This window comes from Cavia porcellus, unplaced genomic scaffold, assembly GCF_034190915.1.
Source record: "Cavia porcellus strain 051 isolate PalLab524CR breed Dunkin Hartley unplaced genomic scaffold, mCavPor4.1 scaffold_14, whole genome shotgun sequence".
In the NCBI taxonomy this organism is placed as follows: Eukaryota; Metazoa; Chordata; class Mammalia; order Rodentia; family Caviidae; genus Cavia; species Cavia porcellus.
The window spans coordinates 76,791,786-76,816,467 of record NW_026947497.1 but is presented as its reverse complement, the minus strand read 5'-3'; the positions used below and the strand labels follow the sequence as shown (position 1 = coordinate 76,816,467).

At 40.0% G+C, this 24,682-nt stretch overlaps 1 protein-coding gene across 2 annotated transcripts in view; it reads right to left on the bottom strand.

The window, feature by feature from the left end:
* The window catches only part of Tfrc (transferrin receptor), a 33,468-nt gene that overhangs the window by 2,970 nt on the left and 5,816 nt on the right, over positions 1 to 24,682 (bottom strand). For both annotated transcript variants that reach the window (NM_001251822.1, XM_005006765.4), the window contains exons 2-18: positions 23,808 to 23,863; positions 22,910 to 23,111; positions 22,206 to 22,413; positions 19,938 to 20,087; positions 19,665 to 19,770; positions 16,987 to 17,100; positions 16,560 to 16,658; positions 15,862 to 16,001; positions 10,890 to 11,047; positions 9,964 to 10,083; positions 7,943 to 8,028; positions 7,291 to 7,354; positions 5,428 to 5,495; positions 4,508 to 4,566; positions 4,261 to 4,342; positions 2,417 to 2,638; positions 580 to 720 (exon numbers count right to left, since the gene is read on the bottom strand). In NM_001251822.1, the coding sequence (NP_001238751.1) occupies positions 580 to 720; positions 2,417 to 2,638; positions 4,261 to 4,342; positions 4,508 to 4,566; positions 5,428 to 5,495; positions 7,291 to 7,354; positions 7,943 to 8,028; positions 9,964 to 10,083; positions 10,890 to 11,047; positions 15,862 to 16,001; positions 16,560 to 16,658; positions 16,987 to 17,100; positions 19,665 to 19,770; positions 19,938 to 20,087; positions 22,206 to 22,413; positions 22,910 to 23,111; positions 23,808 to 23,843 (2,055 nt within the window). In that variant the 5' untranslated portion in view covers positions 23,844 to 23,863. The remainder of the gene's footprint in view (positions 1 to 579; positions 721 to 2,416; positions 2,639 to 4,260; positions 4,343 to 4,507; positions 4,567 to 5,427; positions 5,496 to 7,290; positions 7,355 to 7,942; positions 8,029 to 9,963; positions 10,084 to 10,889; positions 11,048 to 15,861; positions 16,002 to 16,559; positions 16,659 to 16,986; positions 17,101 to 19,664; positions 19,771 to 19,937; positions 20,088 to 22,205; positions 22,414 to 22,909; positions 23,112 to 23,807; positions 23,864 to 24,682) is intronic.

Sequence of the window (24,682 nt, the reverse complement as noted above, 5' to 3'; positions counted from 1 at the left end):
CTGAATTTGAGAGTGTTGGGAACTGAGTTACTAATTTTCTCAGGGTAAGATCTGAAAGCAACCTGTTGATACCTTCTCAAACTGAATGTTAATCATACTGAGATTTCTTTTTTTGGCTTGAGAAGATATATAGAAGCTTTATTACCCACACTCAAAATGCTTGTTTCTTCTCTTTTTTTCCCTCCCTCCCTCCCTCTTTCTGTGCTGTGAACTGAATCCACAGCTCTGTGCCAAGGGCTCATTCTACCAGAGCTACATCCACATCCCCTAACAAGGGCCAGGGATGTAGTTCAGTGGCACAGTGCCTGCCTGGCAAGCGTGAGGTCATGACTTTAATTCCCAGTACCAAAAGCAAACATATCTCCTAAAAATTGTTTTTAACCCTCCCAAAAGATACCATCAAATGTCTCTTCCAGACTAGATACACTTTAGATCTTGCCAAGTATTAAAATCTGTGCTCAATTCTATAGTGACAAGGGAATCTAGGCTTCTATTTACCATTTTTAGAAATGCAAGATTAACCAATTAAAAATGTACATACTGCAGCCACCCTCTGCCCCCGCCCAGTACTTTACTTACTTTCATAATACGATCATTTAGCTCCTTCATGATGAATCTATTTGTTCTCTCAGCATTGTGGAAATCTGTCATCAGCCTGGAAGTAGCACGGAAGAAGTCTCCACGAGCAGAATACAGCCACTGAAGGCTCAGCCCCATCTCCTAGAATAGAAAGACATTGCGTTCAGTGTGACAGGGGACCTTCCTAGCGGTGTTATTTCTCCATCTTCCTACCTTAAAGGTGGCAATTGAGAAGATTCCAATAAAAGTGATTCACAGATAAAACTCAGAAAGCTAAGTTTCAGAAACGTGGAACAAAGGTTCCATAAACCATGATTACATCTTTATCCTTACCCAGCAGGCAGTACAATTATCCATTCTTAGCATCATTAGAAAACCATTTTAACTAAGAAATCCAACATAACTTAAGAGAAGTGTATCATCCTATATACTACATTGTTTTCAGCTCAATTTCCCTATGGGGAAAAACTTTAAACGAACATTCTGGTCAGTCATCTTCAAACTGTTTCCACCTTTTCAACAGTTAAAGAGTTTCAAGAAAGGTATAATAGTTAAGATCTGTTTATTAGTGATTTACCTCAGTTAAGAGCCTGTTAAATCAACCACTAGTGTCATAAAATAAGCTAAAGACAACTCACTAAACTTCATTTGACTCAGTGTTTGAATACTACACACATGGATAAACACTATCAAGTAAAGTTATATAGGTACACAGTGTAAACTTACACTGGAGCTCTTTGGACCACTCAGGTCATACTTACATATAGGTTGACAAGACAGCTCTCCATCCTGAAATAACCTGCTGCAGTCTGCCCTAGACCCAGAATCACAGACTCTTGACTTATTTTACAAGTTATGAATTCTAAGCAAAGTTATACCTGGTTTACTTTATAATGTATGTTTGTTACTAATCATATCCCTCCCCAGAAATATACTTCAAACCACTCAATATACCAGAAATAAGAACCTAATTTCATGGCAATATGAATTAGTAAAGCCATTATGGAGAATGGAGTGGAGGTTCCTCAAAAAAATTAAAAAATAAAATTACTATTTGATCCATAAATCCCACTCTGGGTATATATCCAGATGAAACAAAATCGGCATACCACACCTACACTCCTGTGTTTATTGCAGTACTACTCCCAGCATCTCAAAATAGAAACAAGCTAGGTATTCATCAAATCAGATGACAGAAGGATGAAGAACACTGTGGTTGGTATATGTAACAATGGAATACAAAAGGATGAAATCCTGTCATTATGACAATGTGGACAGAATTAGAAGTCATTACGTTAAATAAAATAGGCCTGGCAGAGGAAAACAAGTACTGTGTGATCTCACTCACAGATAGAATGTGTAAGCCCTGGTCTGCTACTGACTATAAAGATGATGCACTACATTTCTTTCTTTCTTTTTGAGACAGGGTATCACTATGTAGCCTAGGCTAGCCTTGAACTCAGTGATCCTCTGCCCCAGCCTCCCAAGTGCTGGGATTACAGGCATGCATCACCACAACTGGCTGACACACTATATTTCAAAAAGCCAGAAGAAAAAATTTTTTAAAAGCTAGACTTTGATATTTTCACAAGGAAATAGCTGAGGTGTGTTTGCCCTGATTTAATTATAGAGTATACACATGCATCAAAACATCATATGCATAAATCTGTGCAACTTTAAAGTTTTATATATATATATATTTCCTCCCCCCCTTCCCCTCAGTAGAAGTCTCACCATGTAGTTCAGTTTTCTAAGTGTTGGGACTACAGGAATGTGCCGCCACGCCCATAAAATTTTAAATTAATTTTTAAAAAATCTAATTGCAATTAGGGCTCACCTTTACGTCTCCCTTGTATTGCATCAGCTCTTTCAAAAAAGAAAGCATCTTGTTGTTGTACATCTCATAGTCAAGGTTCAGCTCAAAGTCATGGGTCAGTTTAATCAGGAACTGCCCAGCCACCTCTGCGGCTCCATACATCAGCTTGTTCAGCTGAGGAATCTCCCTCATCAGTGTGTCATAGGTATCCAGAGTGGTACTCAAATAAGGGTAGTCTGTGTCCTAGAAATAAAGGAAGTTACTGTTGTCGGTGTATCTGAAAAGTAAGAACCACGCATTCTGGCTTCATCAAAATCAATAGTTACTGCACTTCTCTCCTGTTTCTGATGTATTCTCACCTACTTGCAGCTCCTGTCTGTTGTTGCTTTAAGGTCCCACCCTTGCTACTGCCTCTGAATCTTATCTAGTCCTGGAACCATGTTCTAGCATCCCTTATTCCCTGAACACATTTCTGGCCAAACTCCCTTCTTTTCTCTCTAGGCTATCTGGCTCATATTAATGGAGACAGAGAAGAACACATGTGAAAAGTAATTTCAATATAAGGTATTATCTTGCTGGGTGTGGTGCCACACACTTGTAGTCCTACCACTCAGGAGGCTGAGGCAGGAAGATCGCTGTGAATTCTAGGCCAGCCTGAGCTATATAGTCAGTTCAAGGCTGGCCTCAATTACACAGCAAGACTTCATCTCAAAAACAAAACAAAGTCATTGACTTTTTTTTAAGACACAATCTCGGGGGTGGGGGAAAAAAAAAAAAAAAAAAGACACAATCTCATTTTGTAGCACAGGAATTAAAGGTATGCACCACTGTACCCAGCCCAAGTATCACTCTTCAGACTAAAAACTGCCTTCTTCCTAATCATGTGGCACTTAGTCCCCTTGTATACTTTACATTTGTAACAAAATATTCAGTGCTTCATTAGGTACAGATTTAGGCATTTTTTAATTTTTTTTTTTTTTTTTTTTGCTTTTTGAGACAGGGTCTCACTCTGAAGCTCAGACTGGCCTAGAACTCTATGTAGCCCAGGCTGGCTTCAAACTTGTGGCACTCTTCCTGCCTATAAGTGCTTGGATTACAGGTGTGCACCATGACACATGGCACCTTAGCCGTGTTAGTATTTACTTCTTAATCATTAATTCTTTCGCAGAATATTGTCCTTGGTGACAATGTCACTAATAATCCTCTAGTTCAACCTGATTCACACCATACATTTTCTATGACTCCACCTCTTAACCAGTGCTGGAAGGCTTTTACATCTCAGATTACATTTGATGTTCTTAAAAACAAAACAAAACAAAAAAAAAAAAACATGTGAGGGCCAAGGATACAACTCAGTGACCCAGTGCCTCCCTGGCAAGCACAAGATCCTAAGTTTGATTCCTGGGACCCAAAAACAAACAGCAACAAAAAACCTTGCAGCCAGGGATTTACTGCAGCTGTGTAGCACCTGCCTGCCGGGTACAAGGTCCTGAGATTATTCCCAGTACCAAAAATAAATAAAACAAACAATCAAAAAGTAAAGATGAAATCAAGCATAAATTCCTTCAACAGAGGACCAGATACCCAGTTCTTTTTTCCTGTTGGAAGCACTGAAGACTGGGCCCAGGGCCTTCACAGTGAGCTACACCCAACTCTCATCTTCAGGAGCTCTGCTGCAGGGCTGGTTTTCTGAGAGGGCTTTCAGCACTGTTCCCAGATGCTGGCTGCCACATTAAGACTGATCATAAGGGAACATCCAACAATTACGCGTATGTAACGCCCTCAAGCCACTGAAGCACTGCAGGCAACCTGGTCTCAAAGTAAGAAGATTGAATGTGTAACACTGCAGAGTCCCTCAGACTTACCTCACAAAAACAGAAAGACACTGCCGGAATTCCAGAATATGCAAGGAAAGGGAAAGCAGCATTGTCAAAAGAAAGTTTCTCACTGCAAGGAAAGCAAGAATATGTCTTCAGCCTGCTTTCTCAGCAGACTGTGCTCCCACACACCCTCCCTTCCCCAGTGCGGTCCTCAGCTGAGCTCACTGCAAGGAGACAGCTCGATGTGGGCGATCCTGCTTTGCTAGTAGCTTGCTCACTTTCCTCAACTTACACTTTGTTGACCCAGTTGCTGTCCTTATATAGAGACATTCCAGTAAGTGGATGCTTCACCTGTAAAATAAAAAATAACTTTTCTGAACTTATTCAGGCTAGGCACCAACATCTCTAAATATTCATAAAATATTACATTATACCTTATTTTTTTTTTAAAGCACTCACAACTGTGAAAACAATCTCAAATTTCTTAGGTTTTTCCTACTAGGTTTGTACTGTCAACACTTAAGACAAAATATCACTCTTGTTTACTGACATTTTAAAGTTGAACCATAATCTTAAAAGCCCTCGCTAGCCTCCACAGTAAGCCTCTCTTTTTCTAATCTCTCCAATGGAACGTATCTGGCACTGCCGATCTACCCAACACCTTGGCTGGGGCCTAGTAGGGCTCTCTAGATTGCCAGGAGATTCAGGCCCAAGTCTAGTACCTGACCTTTGGTTTCTGCTTCCATGTGTTTTGGTACTGGGGGTTGGACTCACCACCGTGCACTGGCCAGGCAGGCACTGTGTCGGCTGAGCTGTATCAGATTCCCAGCCCTCTGTTCCATTCTAACAGCCCCTGGTTGGGGCAAATACTATTTTTCACATATTTTCCCCTTGTCCTTCATGTGTTTATCACAATGCAATGATTTCATCTGTCTTATTCAAGCCCACTTAACCCTTCCTGACACGCATGGGCACCTCCCGTATTGTTACTATTCCTAAGGACGCACCTCCTGTGGTACTGGGCCTTGCATCTACCACCCCTCATCTGACAACAGTTCCACGGGCTACGGATCAATAACCCAAGAGTATTATTTAAACAATGCTGCTGCAAAATTTATTCTAAATAGGCCATAGTTTAATGGTTTTTGTTCTATGTAAATTTTCCAGGAGCAGTAAGTTACATTTCTGTAGTTAGGTGTATATACAACTCACCTCTTGCATCGTTTTTTCAATAAGTTTAAACAACATTGGGCTGCCAGTAACCTTAAAGTTTGTAGTACCTGCAATCAGGGTGCAACAATGGTTACATACACTGTGCACTGTCATCCCCAAATCATTCACTTAGAGCACAAGACATGTGCTTACAACTGCCCAAACAACACTGGCACAAATCTTTCTCTTCAGTGAACTCAGAGAAATCATTAGTGTAACTATCTTAACTATGTTTTTTTACATTCTCTCTCTCACACACACACACACACACACACACACACACACACACACACACACACGTTGGTTCAGCTTCTCAAACTAATGAGACAATACGATGCAAGGTGCATCCATTTACCTACAAAGTCTCCAGTTTATCCTTCTTTTTGACTGAGTAGTGCTCCATTGTATAAAATGCCACATCTTTTGTATCCATTCCTTAGTTGATGGGCATTTAGGTTGTTACCAAGATCTAGCTATTACAAATTATGCTGCTATAAACATGGGTGCACATGTATCACGGTGGTATGATGTTTTTAATACTTCTGGGAAGATACCCAGAAGGGGACTAGCCAGGTCAAATGAAACCTAGAATCTAGTCCTAGTTTTTTGAGGAACCTCCACACTGATTTCCATAGTGGTTGTACCAGTCTGCTGCATTCTCAGTAACAGGGGAAAAGGGTTCCTTTTTCCCTACAGCATCACCAGCATTTGTTACTGCTTGATTTCTTTACAGTAGCCATTCTTTCTGGGGTGAGGTGGATCTCAGTGTTGTTTTAATTTGCCAGTGATATCAACTATGGAATTCTAACTTGACTCCAGGCTCTTACTCCTTTTATTTTTTGGTGAGGATTTTGTTTTTTGAGACAGGGTCTCACTGCATAATTAGGTTGGCCTAGAACTTACAGTGACCTTTTTACCTCAACCTTCCAAGTGTTGGGATTACAAGTGTGTGCCACCATGCCCAGCAGAGGCTCTTAGTTCTTAAATTTGAATATTTTGGTATGATTTTTTTTAGAGTTTATTTATTTTTGGAGTAGTTTTAGATTTAAAGCAAAATTAAGCTGGGTGTGGTGGCACACTCTGGTAATCCTGTCATTCAGGAAGCTGAGGCAGGAGCATTGCTGTGATTTCGAGGCCAGCCTGAGCTACAATATAAGAGTTCAAGGCCAGCCTGAAATGCATAGCAAAACTTTGCTTCAAAAAGACAAAAAAAAAAAAAAAGAAAAATTGAAAGGTTCAGTGATTTACCTCTCCTACATGTGCCCTGTTACCAAAACTCTTTTTTTTAACCATTTAACCTCACTCATGTTCTAGTATAGGAAGCCTACCACACCCAATAAAGTCCTCTCCAAATATCAAACAGTGAATATGACTGGTCTCAGAAAGATTCAGTTTAACTGTAACTCCTTCCTCTTTCTTCCTAGTGCTGACATCTCACTATTCTCAGTTAATCTTCAGATTTAAATGCCATTCAAATTCATTTCAAAGTTTGTCACTCAGTATTTCCATCAGTGTGGCATGAACCAGCAAGAGTTGTCCCCCGAGGACCATGCTCTGCGCTTCCCTCCAGAGTGCAGGTTCTATCATTTAACAGTGTGTTGGGACCATACTCCAGTTTCTGATTCAGAAAATGCAGGCTGAGACCTTGGATTTTTGCTCCTAATGGCACTGACACTACTGAACCGAAAACATTGAGACCACTGCTCAACACACAATCTGTGCCTGCCTTGGACCTAGAAGGTTTTTACCTCTAGTTATAGACTTTGTGAACTGTCAAAATGACAAGGTTCTCTTTAGTAAGTTTTCTTCTGCTGCTCCCTAGTTTACCTGCATTCATAAACAGCTAGTGAAAGACATACTTACCAAGAACAGCTTTATCCAAATTAATGTAAGTGACAACCTTTAAATGTAAAGAAGTAATGTATCCCTAGAAGAGAAGACATTAATTTGCATATCAATATAATGCATATTAACACTATGCTCTAAGCTGGGCATGGTGGCAAATGTGATCCCAACACTATGGGATGCTAGGTAGGAAATCACAAATCTGAAGCAAGACTGGACAACTTAGCAAGACCCTTTCTCAAAAGGTAAAAAAGAGGCCAGGCTGGTGGCACATATCTATAAACCCAACACGCAAGAAGCTGAGACAGGAGTACCACGTGAGTTTAAGGCTAGCCTAGACTACACAGTGAGACTTTTGTCTCAAAAAACAAAACAAAATGAACCTTTTTTAAGTGAGCAGGAGGGCTGAAGAGGCATCTTACTACAAAAGCCCTGGCTTCAATCCCTAGTACTGTATGTAAGAATAAGATACTGGTAATATGCATTTATTCATAGGTATTAATCACATATGACAGCTGCTATTAGGGATTCATTTTGAAATCTGGATTCTATTGAGACTTCCTACACAGAAATCAGTAATATAATGAGCTCTGACAGAGCAGTTTCTGGAGGTCAGCGTAAGCCAGTAGAGTTTCAGGGACCCCTCAGCATGGATAGATAATACAAATACCTCTAGCCATTCAGTGGCACCAACAGCTCCAAAGTCTCCAGCACTCCAGCTGACAAAGATGATGCTTCTACAGGGTTTAAATCCACCTGAAATGAAAACAAACAAACAAAAAAAATCAGCTTTACCCTCAGAAAGGTTCCAGGCAGGTAACTGACTGGAAACTGAACCAGAAGCTTTTGATTCAAGAGAATAGATTTCAAAAGTAGATCTTTTCCTTTTGAGACATCAGATAAAAGGACACTAAAGGAAGAGGATTCGAATTTTAAAGTAATCTACAAAGAGGCTCAGAGATCATCTGCATGTAAAGTACTGGCTCACTGGGAGATGCTCTTCTCTACTACACTCTATTCTTTAGGAGCCTTAACCTCCAGACCAAGAGATCCTCGAAGTTACAGTATGAGTGTAATGTGTGTTTTACTCGAGAACACTTGGCTGGGAAACAAGTCACTTAGAAAGTAAGAATACTTTTACCCAATAAAATAAAAATTCACAAATTCAAGTAACACAAGTAACAGGACACTTCCAGTAACTTTTGCAATAGTACCTGTTGGCACTACCTTGTGGCTGGGTGTGTATTCTTCTGTATTAAGTTTATTTTCCACAAAGGTTAAACACTGCAGATTACCCTACTGCCCAAACCATCAAGAATGTGATAAAGATGTGCACGTGGCAGGAGGGTGTGGAAGAGCTGCCAGTCCCCTGAGTGAAAGGGCTGAAAGAACAAAATTCTAACAGTGGTTAGGTTTTGTCACATGGAACAGGCACATGGCCAGGTAGATGCATATTAGATCTGTCATTTCTTTCTTGAGGTGCCAAACTCAGAATCAGGTCTCAAGAGAATACTACCAAGTGTCTGAAAAACTCATGATTCCCATTGCCATGAAAATACTTCAAAGAGAATCATTTCAAAGTCAAAGAGCAGGGCCAGAAATTTAACTCAGTGGCATAAGTGCCTGCCTGATAAGTAGTACAGTGGTCATGAGTTTCATCCCAGCACAAAAACAAAACAAGAAACACACATACACACACACACACACACACACACACACACAAAGTCAAAAGGCAGTTCCAAAACACAATCTGCCTTGTGTTTAAGAACTAAGGATCTAAAAATGTGTAAGAGATAATTGTGAAATAGGAAGAAAATGTTCAAATGGGAAGGGGAACTAGAGAGGGCAAAAGGCAATGAGAAAATGCAAAATGAAAGAAAATAATGGAAACAAAATTTTGTAAATAAGGCAAGCAGATGTGGTGACCATGCCTGTAATCCCAGCACTTGGGAGGCTGAGGCAGGAGGGTCATTGCAAATCGAGACTAGCTTGGGCTACAAAGTGAGCTCTGTGCCTGCCTGAAGTGCATGGTGAGATCCTGTCTCAAAGACAAAAAAAAGAAGGGAAGAGGTTGAAGGGAGGGGAAGAAGGGAAGAAAGAAAAGAAAGACATACCTTATGATGAATATAATCATTATGCATACTTAAAACCAATAAACTTAATTTAAAAAAAAAAGTGTGAGCAAGGGATGGGTGCGCCCCCATAATCGCAGCACTCAGGAGGGTCACTTTGAGTTTGAAGTTAACCTGGGCTACACAGTGAATTCAAAGCTAGCCTGAACTACACAGTGAGACCTTCTCTCAAAAAAACCAAACAGTGGGCCAGGGATTTAGTTCAGTGGCATAAGCACCTGCTTTACAAGCACAAGGTCATGAGTTCAATCCTGGTACCAAAAAAAGGGTGTAATCCAAGAGATGGAGGGAAGGGAAAAGTAAAAACAATTAAGATGTGTACATGTACCAACTCCCTATAATGAAGGTTATCATTATATACTGCAATCATGTATTAATAAACAAGATTTAATATTTAAAATAAATAAATAAAAAAGAAAAGTGTGGCCTTTAAAAAAAGAACTGAAGGTCTAACATAAGAGAATCTTGAGAAATCAGGCCAACTTCAGCATGGTATATAGCATCTACAACTTTGGTATGCAGCATATAATCCTCAAAGGTTTGGAGGTTTATACTCTACCATTTAAGACCATATCTGAGAATGTCCGGGCAAGTTCCAAGAGCAGAGCAGTTCCCACACTGGCCTTTGCAGCTCCAGGACCCCAGGAATCCCTCTGGGCTCCCACCACAACGTAGCGATCTTAAAAAGAAAACAAAACAAACTTTATGAATCAACTTTTAAACTATCTTATAACATCGAGGTCTAGATAAAATGAGCGTGACAATATAAAGTATCATTGGGTATGGTAGCGCACGCCTGTAATCCTAACAGTCCAGAGGCTGAAGCAGAAGGACAGCCATGAGTTTGAGGCCAGTGTGGGCTACATCGTGAATCCAAGCCAGCCTGGACTACATAGCAAGACTCTGACTCAAAACACCAAAAACAGAAAAGTATCATGTAGGTATTACAGATGAAAAAGGCTCACTTCAGACTGACTTAGGATGTCAGAGATTTTAAAAATTTACATGACAATACTATTTTCCCCCTTATTATATTGCTACTTTCTCTATTTTACCAGTTGTATTTATTCAGTGATTATGTATATGGGCTCACTAATTGTTTTAGTTAATTTTAATTAATGCCAAGGCCTCTCCTTTCTAAATGAGGTCACTATTTGATTGCATTTAAATAGTTCCAGGCATCAGCAAACTAGAATGTGAGCTCATGCATTACACAGTGGTTATGCCAGTTTTGTGTTATGTGTACACCCCACAAAATGTTCATCTGCCCCTTAAGAAAAATGTTCTTATCTTTGATCTTGTCAATAACTAAACATAGATTCTCTAGTAATTCATAACAAGTCAACTTCTTAGGACCTTGTTATGTCCCAGTAAAGCTGATACCTAAATAGCTTATTTTAGAACAGCCAAAAGTTAGCACTTGACAGAACTAAGCCAGAATTTTTTTTAAAGGAGAAAAAAAAAAACACAAAACAAAGGTTTTACCTGGCTCTTCAACACCTTTAATTACTCCAAAGATGTTAAGAATTTTTATCTCTTTCAGCTCATTGTTCACAGTGAGCTTCACATTCCCGTTCTGTTTTGACTGCAGTCTGCATGAAGAGTCTGTTCTCCAGCTGACGGGACACTCCCCTTCCATATTTCTGCAAGCAGGAAACAGGCATCAGAGCTCTGAGTTAGTCACTTCCCTCAGGGTTACACAGTCAGTTCCATTCTCTGGCTCCAGTGAGGATCAGGTTAAAAGGACACAAAGAGAACAAAGGAAATTCACTCCCTGGTGGCCACTTGCACCTTGCACTAATCTGTAGGCAGTCATTTGAAAATTTAAATTACTTTGTAGTTTAATCAAAAAGGTTTCAAAAAAGTCTCTACTTAGCCACATCTCATATGTGTTCTTCTGCCAGACACAATGTTAAGGTTTACATCTGAAATAAGTACCAAGATGGACTCAGAAGGGATAACTCATAAAAATCCATTAACATATTCTTATGCTATCTCACAGAATTAGAGAAAACAGTCCTAAAATTTATCTGGAACCAGAAGAGACCTAAAATAGCAAAGGCAATCCTGGGCAACAAAGACAAAGCAGGGAGCATCTCAATTCCTGACTTGAAATTATACTATAAAGCTACTGTGATTTTTAAAAAATCAGCATGGTACTGTCAAAAAAACAGACCTTAAGATCAATGGAATAGGGGCTGGGGAATTAGCTCAGCGGCGTAAGCACCTGCCTTGCAGGTAGGTGGATTTGAGTTCTATCCCTGGTACCAATAAAAAAAAAAAAAAAAATCAATGGAATAGATTAGAAAATAGAGAAACAACTCCAGACACACTAAGCCACCTTATCTTTAACAAAGGTGCCAAACACATTCACTGGAAAAAAGCCTCTTTAATAAAAGGTGCTAGAAAAACTGGCTCTGCACATGCCAAAGATTAAAGTTGCACCAGTATCTTTTACTAATGTACTAAATTAAATTAAAAATGAATCAAAGATCTAAATATTAAAAAAAGAAAGATTAAATCTGCTGGAAGGGGGCTGGGGATTTAGCTCAGTAGCATAAGTGCCTGCCTTGCAAGTGTGCGGTCGTGAGTTTGATCCCTGGTACCGATAAAAATGGAAAAGACACTGCAGCAAATTGGGGCTGGGGATTTAGCTCAGCAGCATAAGCACCTGCCTTTGCAAGCAGGTGGTCAAGAGTTCAATCCCCAGTACCGATAAGAATGAAAAAGACAAAAAAAAAAAAAAAATGGAAAAGACAAAAAAAAAAAATCTGCTAGAAGATAGAATAGGTAAAACCCTTTAAGACATTGGTATAGACAAAGACTTTATGAGATCTCTCCTTACTGAAAAGTTTTTGCACAGTAAAAGAAACCACCAAGGGAGTCAAGAGACAACTCACTGTGGGAGAAAATGTTATCAGCTGTTCGTCAAAAGATTACTGTCAACAACATATAAAGAAAAAAAAAAGTCCTCTCAGATTTAAAAGCCCAATCCAAAAATGGCATCTGAGATGAATATACATTTCTCAGATGAAAAAATATAAACAGCAAATACATATATGAAAAGATGTTCAACCTCACTGCTCATTCAAGAGATACAAATTAAAACAACACTGAGATCCCATCTCAGCCCAGAAAGAATGACTACTATTAAGAATTCAAGCAATAACAAATGCTGGAGGGGCTGTGGGGAAAACACCTTTCTCCACTGCTGCTGGGAATGCTGACTAGAACGACCACTGTGGAGATTCCTTTAAAAACTAGGTTAGAGGTCCCTTTAGACTCAATACTCCCTTAAAAACATCATACCACGAGTGATATATGTGCAACAATGTTCATTGCAGCACAGTTTGTAATAGATAGATCTTGAAAACAAACTAAATGCCCATGGACTGAGGAATGGATAAAAAAGATGTGGTACTTTCATACAATGCAGTACTACTCAGCCATAAAGGACAAACTTGAGACTTTTACAGGTAAATGGAAGCATACCATACTCTTAAGTGAAATAAATCACACATGCATGTGTAAATAGTATTCTCACTAGTGAGAAGCTGAAACAATGTATGTATGTGTGTGCATATACATATATATAAATACATATACATATATATAAAAATAGTTAAGATAGTTATACTACTGATTTCTCTAAGTTCATTGAAGAGATAAGTTTGTGCTGGTATTGTTCAGACAACTGAATGCAGATGTGCTCTGGTTGACTGATTTGGGGATGGCAATATATGCAATGTACGTACCATTGTTGTCCCCTCATTGTTACATTTTGAAATTTTGTTTTATTTTCTTTTAATCCTCTTTCTTTAAAATAAAATGGATTTGGGAGGAAAAAAAATAAATCAGAAAAAAATATTCTTATGCTTCCCAACCTTTTCCTACCTAACAGTCTTCTCAGTTACAAAGAATATTCCTATGCTGCTGGTGATTAAGAATCTTCCCAATTGACTTGAGGGACCAATCAAGAAATCAGCTAGCTAATTAGCTGGGCGTGGTGGCTCATGCCTGCAATCCCAGTACTAAGGAAGCTGAGACAGGAGGATCGTTGCGAGATCGAGACCAGCCTGGGCTACAAAGTGAGCTCAAGGCCAGCCTCAGCTGCATAGCGAGACCCTGTCTCAAAAAAAAAAAAAAAAAAAAAAAAAAAAAAAAAAAAAATCAACTAGCTAGCCTTCCTGTAAGCTGCACAAGCCACACAAACACCAGGGAAAGAAAAGTCAGGACCTCCTGTGAGCCTACCAGTGCAGATTGAGAATCAAACACATTCCATCTCCCCGCAACCATCTGTAGCAAACGGATGGCTCTGAGGACAGCCTGAGTTGATAGCAACTAAGATATATAAAGCAACTGAATACTTGTATCATTGGGTTGATTATGCTGACCTGGGACCAGTGATCTGGGCATCTCTTGGGATGACCACTGTATGCAATATAACAAATATATAGGATTTCCTTCTACTGTGTCTTTGAAATCCAAATATTATTTTCACTGTTTTGCTTTGTTCTGATTGTTTTTGCTTTGTTTAATATTCTGCTTTGATTGCTTTAATAGTGCTTTGTTTTTGGTATGATTTTGCTATACCTGCTGGAATGGACAACTATTGGCAAGATATACTATGGCTGAAGTTCTGTACCAATTTTGCTGCACTGTTTTGATTGGCTTTGTTCTGTCTTATTTTGTTGGATTTTACTATCTTAAAAAAAAAACTGATTCCTCAAGTTACCCCAAAAATAAGTGGTCCAGGGATCTAATGAGCATAAATATAAGACAAAACATTGCCCCTGACTACATAAGAAGGAACTGGCTTCACAGGGTGGGAAAGATAGGGTAGAATGTGTCAGTGAGACTCACTTAGTACAAATTCCTCTAAGCATTAACAGTTACATGGGATTTACAAAGTCCTTGCATGCAGATGCTCTTCATCTGTAGTCAACCACTCTAGTAAGTAGGATCTTTTATGTAACATGAAACTTAAGTTGATGAAACAGGTTTAGAGGAGTGACAGTAACTCACTCTACATCACCCAGATGCTTTAATAAGGGTCTGCAAATAGATATCCAGCCTATGATGATAGCAGGTGGGAAATTTTTTAGATCAAGATAAAAACATGCTGACCATGGTGATGCACACTTATATAATCCCAACACCCTGAAAGGTGGAAGCAGGAGAATCACAGGTTTGAGCCCAGGATGTATAATTTAGTGAAAACATCTCAAAGATTAAACTGGGAATGGTGGTGCACGATGGTTAATTCCAGCACTTGGGAGGCTGAGGCAGGAAAAATGATGTGAATTCAAGGCTAGCTTGACCTACGTATTGAGACCACATCTCAAAAAAAAAAAAAAAAATCGGGCTCGGGTACAGCTCAGTCCTCAGGCCCTGGGTTTAAATCTCCAGTACCAGGAAAAATAAATAAATAAATAAATGACATGTGCACCAATCAGACTACCTTGATTTTGAGATGAGGGGCTTGCTCTGTCTGGAACTTGTGGTCTGCAGTGACCCTTCCAAATACCTGGGACTACAGGCATGTGCCACTATGTCCCACTACGTTTTATATATAGTTTCACATTTTGATGAATCTTATTTTTTTGTCTGTGGTGGTTGGTTTTTGAGGCAGGGTCTCACTATGTGATCTAGGCTGGCCTCAGACTTTTGTTGATGATCCTCCTACCTCAGCTCTCCAAGTGCTGGAATTATAGGCATGCAACACTTTACCTGGATAGTTCTATTTTTTTGTTCTTTCCATTATGGTGATGAGTTTTCTTAGTTTTAGGTTCTTTTGTTTGTTTCTGAGACAGAATGTTGCTATGTAATTCAAACTGTCCTTACCCCACACTGGCCTCAAATGAGGCAATGCCCCTACCTCAGCCTCCTGAGAGCTGGTATATGCCACCCCAGCTCTGGCTCTGGGTTCTCTTTTTCTAAAGAGGGATATTACTACTCTAAGGAGTATGTCCAGGAGAATCAACTGTCACAATAAAGTGTTTAGAAACTGTCACGAGAACTTAGGACATACCGTCTGTAACAAGATAAAAATCACCGTGACTTGTTAAACAATCTAGGACTAATAGGCATTACAGGGAATAACTCACCCTGAATTCTAACACATTTTTTCCAGTAACTGAGTGTTTTGCCATAGGTAACAAAGTGCTTCATGAAAGACATACTCAAGTGAAAACTACACCAGAAAAGCACAAAAGGAACTCACTAGGTAAGGTGAACAAGGACTCAAGTTCCTGTGCCCAGTATCTACTGGCAAGACTACTTTATGAAGCAAAAATTCTTTTGTGTCCATATCAAGTTAATAGTTAACTGCTGTCAAATTCCCACAAGAGTAAAATTATAACCAAATGCTTAAGCCTTGATTAAATCAACTGAAGCTTCTCACAATTCCTTCATCATAAACCTCACCCTGCAAGACAGCTTTCAAGTAAGAACTTACGCAAACAGCTTCTCTGCACCCTGTCTGGAGATAGTTTGCACTGGTATGGTGGGTAATCCAGATGACTGAGACGGTGGAAATTGAGTATGATTGAAAGAAGGGAACCCAGGTGTATAAGGGTCACCTGTTCCTAGATGAACCTAGAAAACAAGAGAATAATTAGTTCTGCCAGCACTTCTTCAAAACGTTTCCTAGAAAACTCAGACTTGATGTAAGGCCACAGCCCATGCTACACACATATGCAGCCTAGTCTCAAAATCTACAATATTCTATAATGTGACTCCCATCTTTATGAAGGACTTGCCAAATTGAAGGCACTATTTTTAATGAACTACTTTGGGGGCTTTTTTGGTTCTGTTTTTTGTTTGTTTGTTTTTGGTGGGGGATAGGGTCTCACTAGGTGGTTCATGTTGGCCTTAAATTTACTATATATGTAGCATGAGCTAGTCTTGAACTCAGTGATCTTGCCTGAGTGCTAGGATTACCAGGTGTGCACCACCATGCCCAGGTGATGAAGCACTTTTATCAAGAGGTATATTTACTGTTCATGGTACTATTGATCAAGAATTACTAGCAATAAGGTCTCATATTTAGGGAATTCAAAATCTTGTTTTCTGCTGAAACTTTCCCAGTAGTTAAAGAAGGTACAGTTCTATTTCTACTAAGGTGGATGGAATTCAGTAACAATAAGAACTCACATGACCGAAGACTGGAAGGTCTGCCTTAGGGATGGGAAACTTAGTCCAGTCCAGGTATATCAAGACACCAAGTGCATTTAAGCTTTCAGCATTTGCAACCTATAGAAAAAAAACAAAGTTTAGAAAATGAAGATTTGTTCATATAAAAGGTGAATAATACATACTGGACTTTACACCAAAGGACCATACTGATACTCCCAATATTTCCAACAGCACACTTATGGGAAAAAAATTTTCATGAAACTAACTCATCAAGGAGTCTGAAACAAAAACAATGAAAACTGATTTTATACAATCACTGTCTTTTGATATTTTCCACTCTCAAGCACTACATTGATGTGGCTTTTAACTTTTCTTTCTTTTTAATATTTAGAACTTGGGAAAATGTAACTAAAGATACAATACATTTAAAATAAACCATACTCACCTTTTCTGCAAAAGTGATTTTCCCTGCTCTTACAATCACTAAAGATCCATTTACCGAAGTGTTTAAATTCTCAAAGTCTTCCTTAGTGCCAAAGTTAGCATGAACCAATTTACCCTAAAACAAACATATTAGATTTAATGATGAGCACTTCATATCAACTATACTACGTGAAACAGAAGAGTTTTTACAGATCAAACCTAGGAGAGAAAACCAAGAGGGGAAAAAAATGGAGGAGGGGAAGACCAAAAACAGATGAGTACTCTAAAGTCAAAACTGGCTAGAATTATCAGGAGTGAAATCAAGGCCCAGATGGGTGGCACAGGCCTATAATCCCAGCACTCAGGAGGCTCAGTTAGTTTGAGGTCAGCCTGAACTACAACGTGAGTTCAAGGTCAGCCTAAACTGCACAGTGAAAGCCTATCAAAAAAAAAAAAAAAAAAAAAAACCAAAAAAAAAGAATGAATTAGATTTCTGGCCTTCTATATGTATACGTTCCCTTTTGTCTTGCTGCCTTTACAGGCCATCTTCTGGGAAACAGAAAGGATAACAGGATTTGTTAAGCACAGATACGTATACAGGCTCATCATAGAAGCACCTGCTACACGAGGTTTCCACACATGAACCTAGGACACTTGAGGCCATCTGGAGTAGGAATGAATTTAACTGAAAGTTCTGATAATAAACCTCCAAAAAAATGTGAAATGCCATATACTAAAGTATCTTGCATAAACCAATTCTTAGATGATTTTATAAGGGGTCATCATAATGTCCTTAAACTCTATAGTGTTCCCAAGAGCAGCGATAAACTTACAACCCAGTATCTCAATATAAGGCTTGCAGATGAAATAAAGTCCTCAGTGGTCTATAACAATCTATTAACAATCGATCCATCTCTAAACTCCTAACTTAAAGATACTGTGGGAAGTGACAGATGGAACAGAGACCGATAATAACCATCAAATTTCATCTGTACCCTTAGACATACCAACGTTGACTTTTGGAGGGGGTACCAGGGATCGAAATCACAAGCAGGCACTGTGCTTCCCCAAGGTGACTTCTAGCCTGAAAATACTAGCATGAAAAATAATAATAATGCGTCAGAGGTTTAGCTTACTGGCACAAGCGCCTGCTTGGCAAGCATGAGCACATGAGTTCCATCTCTGGTACCAAAACATAAAAATAATAAGCAGGCATGGTGGCACATCTGTAACCCCAGCATTCAGGAGGGTGAGGCAGGAGGATCACCTTAAGTTCAAGGGCAGCCTGAACTACAAGGTGATACCCTGTCTCAAAAAAATAATACTAATAATAGCTAGGTAAGGTGGCACATGCCTGCAATCCCAACAGTCAGGAGGCTGAAGTTGGACAACTGTCAAGTTTGAAGCCAGCCTGGGCTACATAGTTCAGTTCAAGGTAGGCCTGAATTACATAGTAAGATCTTATTGCCACCTCCCCCACTGGCCAAATCTACTTAGCTATTTTCTATTTCTTTGGCCAAGTTTGCTTATTCATTTACTTAGGCATTAAGGGATCAAATTACTGACCTCATGCTTTCCAGGCAGGCAATGTGCTGCTGAGTTGTATTTCTGGCTTCTTAGGCCAAATTTTAAAAGCTCAAGCATAAAAGAATCAAAGGAAGATGAGACCCCAGTCAGTGCGTTGCTTCTCTAGTGCTGGTGACTGAATCCAGGGTCTCATGTATTGTAAGCAAACACTGAACCACCAAACTGCATGCCCAGCCTAAATGGGTGTTTACATCCATCCCCATGTGCATCATTTGGAATAATGCATCCACTTAGCAAACACTGCCATGTATCAAGCGCTCTCTGAGGCTCTGCAATATGTCAGTGAATGAAACTAGTGGTGAGTCGGCTCTTTGTGGCACTTACACTTTACTGGAAATAAATGGACAGGTAATGTCAGGTACAAGAAAATAAAGGCAGGATAAGGGAATGGGACGAAAGGTATTTTTGGAAAATAAGAAAACTCTCTAATGAGGCAATATTGGAGAAGAGACTTCCATGAAACAAGGGAACAAACTGCTTTGTGTTTAGAGGAGGACTGACAAAGAGAAAAGTAAGCTTTGTTTTTAAAAAAAATTTTTTTTGAGACAGAGTTTCACTAAGTAGTCCAGGCTGGCCTTGAACTCACAATGTAGTCTAGACCAATCTCAAACGCATGGCAATCTTTGTGCCTCGGCCTCCCAAAGTGCTGGCACTACAGGTGTGTGCCATCACACCCAGCTAAATTTTATAAGGGTCTTGAGGTTGGCGCTTTTTATGTTTGAGTTTTTTCAGCTGGGCAAAATGAAAGCTGGTGGACCAGGGCTATGGCTCAGTGGCACAGCACCTGCTTGCTAATAAGCACGAGGTCCTGAAGGTCCCACATTCCATTAATGGTACCCAAAAAACCCAAAAGCCAGCTAGAGATCCTGTCGAGGAGTTTCATCATGTGAAAAGTAATGAGGTAAGCGTGACCAAAGAGAAGCACAATAGGTTTATTTAGGTCTTGCAATTTATTTTGACTGAGGCACTGGAGAGCCAAGAACCAATGTTTCTCTCATGGTCAGTTACATCTTACAAGTGAATTTAGAGTATAGCTCCTGAAAACAGTAGAGAAAAAGACTATCCAAGCGAGTCAACTGAAAGCAGAGTCCCCTGCACTGCTGCCTTACTTACAGTAACTGTAGCAGCCTTGCTGTATGCCACATAACCCTCAGGATTCTCCACGAGGTACACCAGGTCATTATTTGTACTTGTCAAAATCACGGAGTTTGGAGTAGTGCTTAAAAAAAGAAAAAGGTTAAATTTAGATGAAGATAAGGCTGTCCTGCATTACTTGTCTTGACAGAATTTTGCTCTGTATCTAAGCCGGATTCTTACTTTGAAAGTCTATCCTATTTTCCACCCATCAAATTACTTACTCTTGTAAATTTACCATCTTCCACGTACCTGCTTTTGACCTGAATCTTCACATAGTGTTCATTCCGCCAGACTTTGCTGAGTTTATATTCATTGAACTGATTCTCAACAAAATAGGCAAGATTCTCATCTTTTGCAGATCCAGCCTCCCGAGGAGTGTATGTATTTTGATTCAGCTGCCTGGAAGAAAAAAGTCTCAATCAGAATGCATATTTAAAATTAACATTTAGGGGGCTGGGGATTTAGCTAAGTGGCTTATGTGCCTGCCTGGCAAGCTCAAGGTCATGAGTTCAATCCCTGGTACCAAAAAATAGACCAATAAAATTAACGTGTAGCCTAAGAATCAAAAAAATTTATTTGTATTATCCCTCATATTGAAGATACATGAACACTGACCCAAAACTTTGGTATTGTCAGAGAAAAACACAGAATTACACCAACATCTTAAGTGACATTGCTTCAAACTTGTTTGCACCGCTTTACCCACTATAAAATACTCCTGTGAGCCCAATCCTAATAGTACATTTTTATAGGATGACTTTAGGGGAAACATGCAGCTTTTAGAAACTAAGCACAAGCTAGTGATCCTCCTGTCACTGGGCTCAGGGCGGCCAGCTTCTATCTTAACCTCTGCAGCACTCTGAATTCCCTGGACTAAAAAAGCACTCATTGTCTGATCTCTTGCAGTGCTTTTTAAATAGACTCAGCATTATCACTGATATATTTTTTTAAGGACTTATACATTTTTACTTTTATTCAAAATGCCAGCTGTATAACAAGATCCATGCACATCCATGTTTACAACAGTACCCTCAATAGCTAATCTAGGAAACAAGCAAAGTGTGGTGTCCCAGGCCTGTAGGGAGGCTGAGGCAGGATCACTGAGTTAGAGGCCAGCCTGGGCTATGTAGTGAGTTAAATGCAAGCTTGAAGTACAGAGTGGGATCCTGTCTCAAAGCAACCAAAAAGAAAAATTTTGGAAGCAGCCTTTGTGTCCATCAACAGGTGAATGCATAAAGGAAATGTGCTATTTACACATTTGAGTCATTTGTAGGACAACAAATGTACTCACTTTTAGATCATAATGGTAAGTGAAATAAATTGGACACATACATATCACATGGTTTCCCTTCTATGAAAAACCCAAAGTCTAAATAAAGAGCAAAATAAAGGATAAACAGGGAGCTCTTTTTCAAATGGGAAAGGAACAATAAATAAAGGGAAGAAAGAAGGAAAGGGAAGAAAAGGAAAAGGGATTTAAAAATAACAACCAAGGGGGAAAAATGGAAGAGCTTTTTCAAATGGGAAGGGGAACAAGAGCTGGTGTGAAAGGGACAAAAAAGAATTAAGGTGTATTATGTACAGGTATCAACTCCTGGGATAAATCTAGTCATGTGCCGCAAACATGTACCAAATTTTTAAAATCCCACAGCCAATCATGGTGGTATACACCCATAATCCCAGCACTCAGGAGGCTGAGGCTGGAGGTTCTCCATGAGTTCGAGGTCAGCTTGGGAGTTTAGTATGAGCCTGAACTACAAAGCAAAAGCCCCCCCTCCCCCGCCCAAAAAGGGTGCGGGTGTAAAAAATAATCCCACAAAAGGAAAAACGCCAGATTTATAACTTAAAACTATTAAAACTGTAGGAAGCTATCAAAAGGCAAAGATTAATTCGTTCTTTACAGATATCTAAGGTAAAAACTAAAGACAAAGGTTGGCATGGTGGTACATATCTATAACCCCAGCATTTAGGAGGCCAAGAGGATGCCACAGGCTGCCAGGGCAGCCACGCTATACAAGCGAGTAGCCTACACTGTGGAGTGAGGCTGTCTCAAAAACCAAAAAATAAAACTCTAAAGACAAAAACCTTAAGGATAGGCAGGAGATAGGTGAAAACCAGCAGAAATCAAGGAATATCAGAGCTATGAGGTCATGTACTCACATCAAGATCCAAAATGAAGAAAGAGCCTAGTGACTGCAGACAGCAGCAGAGCTCAACATGACAGTGCAAGAGAGCACAATGGAACATCAGAGTACAATAAAGCCCAAGACTAAGAAATAAGATACCAAAAACACACGTCAGAGCAAGGATCTGCATGTATGCACATGCTGAGAAAAATTCAAATTCTCCTACCAGTAGTTTCTATCCTCCTGCCCTCTTACCCCTGCCCACCTAACCCTGGGAAGCTCTCTCTGTTGAACTGCCCCATGTCCGCCGCAGTGGTGTGGTCTCAGGGCACCTAGTCAGCAGCGTTTGCTCAGACACTGCAGCAGGGCTGACGAAGCCGCTCGAGCTTACTTGACCGTGCTGCCAAACTTCGCAGGGTTGAGTTTCTCTGACAGCATTGTTTTGAGGTCATCCCAGTACAGGCGCACAGGTGTTTCAAGGACCACCTCTTCTTCCAGCTCCTGATCTTCTGACCCTTTCATCTCTGTGTCCACGGGTCTCTCACACTCACCCTTTGGTTCTACACGTCTACAGTAGCCCAGGTACCCAATCATAAACCCTAAAACAAAAAAGTTGTAAAGCTAAACTCGCACAATTCATTTGTAATGTAACTCCATAAGAATTATTAGTTTTCACCCAACCCTTGAAAATACTAGTTTTTAAATAAATTTTAGGTAATGTGAAAGGAAATAACTACCCCACAGTTTTACAGATTTTAAACCACATAGTTATTGTACAATAACTATTTTATAGTTATCTATTTAAAACACAGGTGTACAGGTCTGTTTTGTTTTGTTTTACCAGAAGCCGTTCTTGAAACCTCAGGTTGTTTCCGTGCCTCAAGTAGCTGATTTCTTTGTAGTACAACATCTGCACGTTACCTATCCGGCAGTGATTCATATCTTTCTCCTCTCCCAAAACATATTCAGTGGCAAGCACAGAATCTCATTCACTATCGTACTCTTCCTCCTTGCACAATGGCACTTAAAAAGTCCAGAATAAATAGCTAGGTTGGAAAAATGGCCTTCCCAGAGGTAGGTGTAAGAAACCCTTACCAATCAAGAAAAAGATGGTCACAGCGATAGCTCCATAGCAGATGCTTCCGGTGCACCTTCTCGGTGTTTTGACATGGGCCCTCATGTTATTGTCAGCATTTTCTTCCTCATCGGCAGCCAGTTTCATCTCCACATGACTATTATCCCCATCTACGTGTCGAGCCAAACTAAACCGGGTATATGACAATGGTTCTCCTCCAAACTGGGATTTTTTTTTTTTTAAAGAAAGGACCATAAAAGGAGATGATGGGAATTAGGAGCATATATGGCAAGTCTGGTCACATAGTACGCTTGCTAGTGGCCCACTGCTATGACTTAATTACATTCCTAAAAGAATCGAAGATCCCCTTTCCAAGCAGCACTGTTCCCGCACCCGCTTCTGTCCATGGTGGATGAAAGCTGCACCACACACTGGACTTCAGCCTAAGTATCCCTTTGTTCCAGATTTGTTTTTGTATATTTTCTAATTCACATACACAAACACACATACATTTGCACACATCACCAACAATACCACTGTTTTTTAAAGAAGACAGGGTCTTATTAAGTTGCCTGTGTTGGCCCCAAACTGCTGAGCTCCGACGATCCTCCTGCTTCAGCCTTCTACGTATCTAGGATCCCAGACACAGGCCACAGCACCCGGCTCTTATTGTACATTTTGAGTTGCACTTTCTTAGCTCATCTTGGTTGGCTACCCACAACACACCCAAACTATGTGAACCTTCTTAACCCTGACTGAAGACACTCTTCCTTTGTGGGCTCTCTTAGGCCTCAAGATAACCAGTTCAAGTATACAAGAATTCAGAGTATGGGGCAGTATGTCACACTTGGTGGCTAAGGCCATGCTTATGTATCTCACATTCTTGCAGACATAGATGTATAACTGAAAACATCTTACCAAGTTCGAGAACGTGGCTCTGGCTTGATTCATCATTCTGAGCTACCACACAGAACCTGATTATGGAACAGAAAATTAATATAAGATATAGATGCCACTGCATCAAAATTAATGAAGACTTTTCATTACCAGGATACATTAATTATTATGCCAAATTTTATTTCAAATAATTACCATTTTTCTAGAAAATGATCTTTACCTAAAATGTTAAGCTGGGTGTAGTAGTGCATGCTTGTAATTCTAGCATTTGGGAGGCTGAGGCAGAAAGATTACTGCAAATTCAAAGCCAGCCTGCCTACACAGTGAGTTCAAGACTAGTCAGAACTGCATAGTGAAATCCAGTGTCCAAAGGGGGGGGGGGGGGAAGCAAGCCGGGCTCAGTGGTGCACACTTATAATCCCAGTATTCAAGAGGCTGAGGCGGGAGGGTCATCCCAAGTTCAAGGCCAGCCTGGGCTACACAGTGAGCTCAAGGCCAGCCTGAACCATATAGTGAAACCCTGCCTTTAATTAAAAAAAAAAAAAGGCAGTAGTTCTACCTCAAACCCCAAAGCTATTAAGAGTCATGGCTCTTTCTTTCTTTGGCAGCACTAGGAACTGAATCCAAGTGTGCTTTACTATTGAGCTACATCTCCAGTCCTTTTCATCTTTATTTTATTTTATTGTTTTTTGAAACAGGGTCTCACTACGTAGCTCAGACTATCCTTGAACTCACCATGTAGCCCAGGCTGACTTCCTCACAGCAATCATCCTGCCTCAGCCTGTTGGGATTATAGGAATCCTCTACCATGCCCAGTTTGGACTAAGTTACTTGATATACTGCTAAACTGCCCAGGCTGGCCTTAGATTTGGTATCCTTCTGCCTTGGCCTCCTCA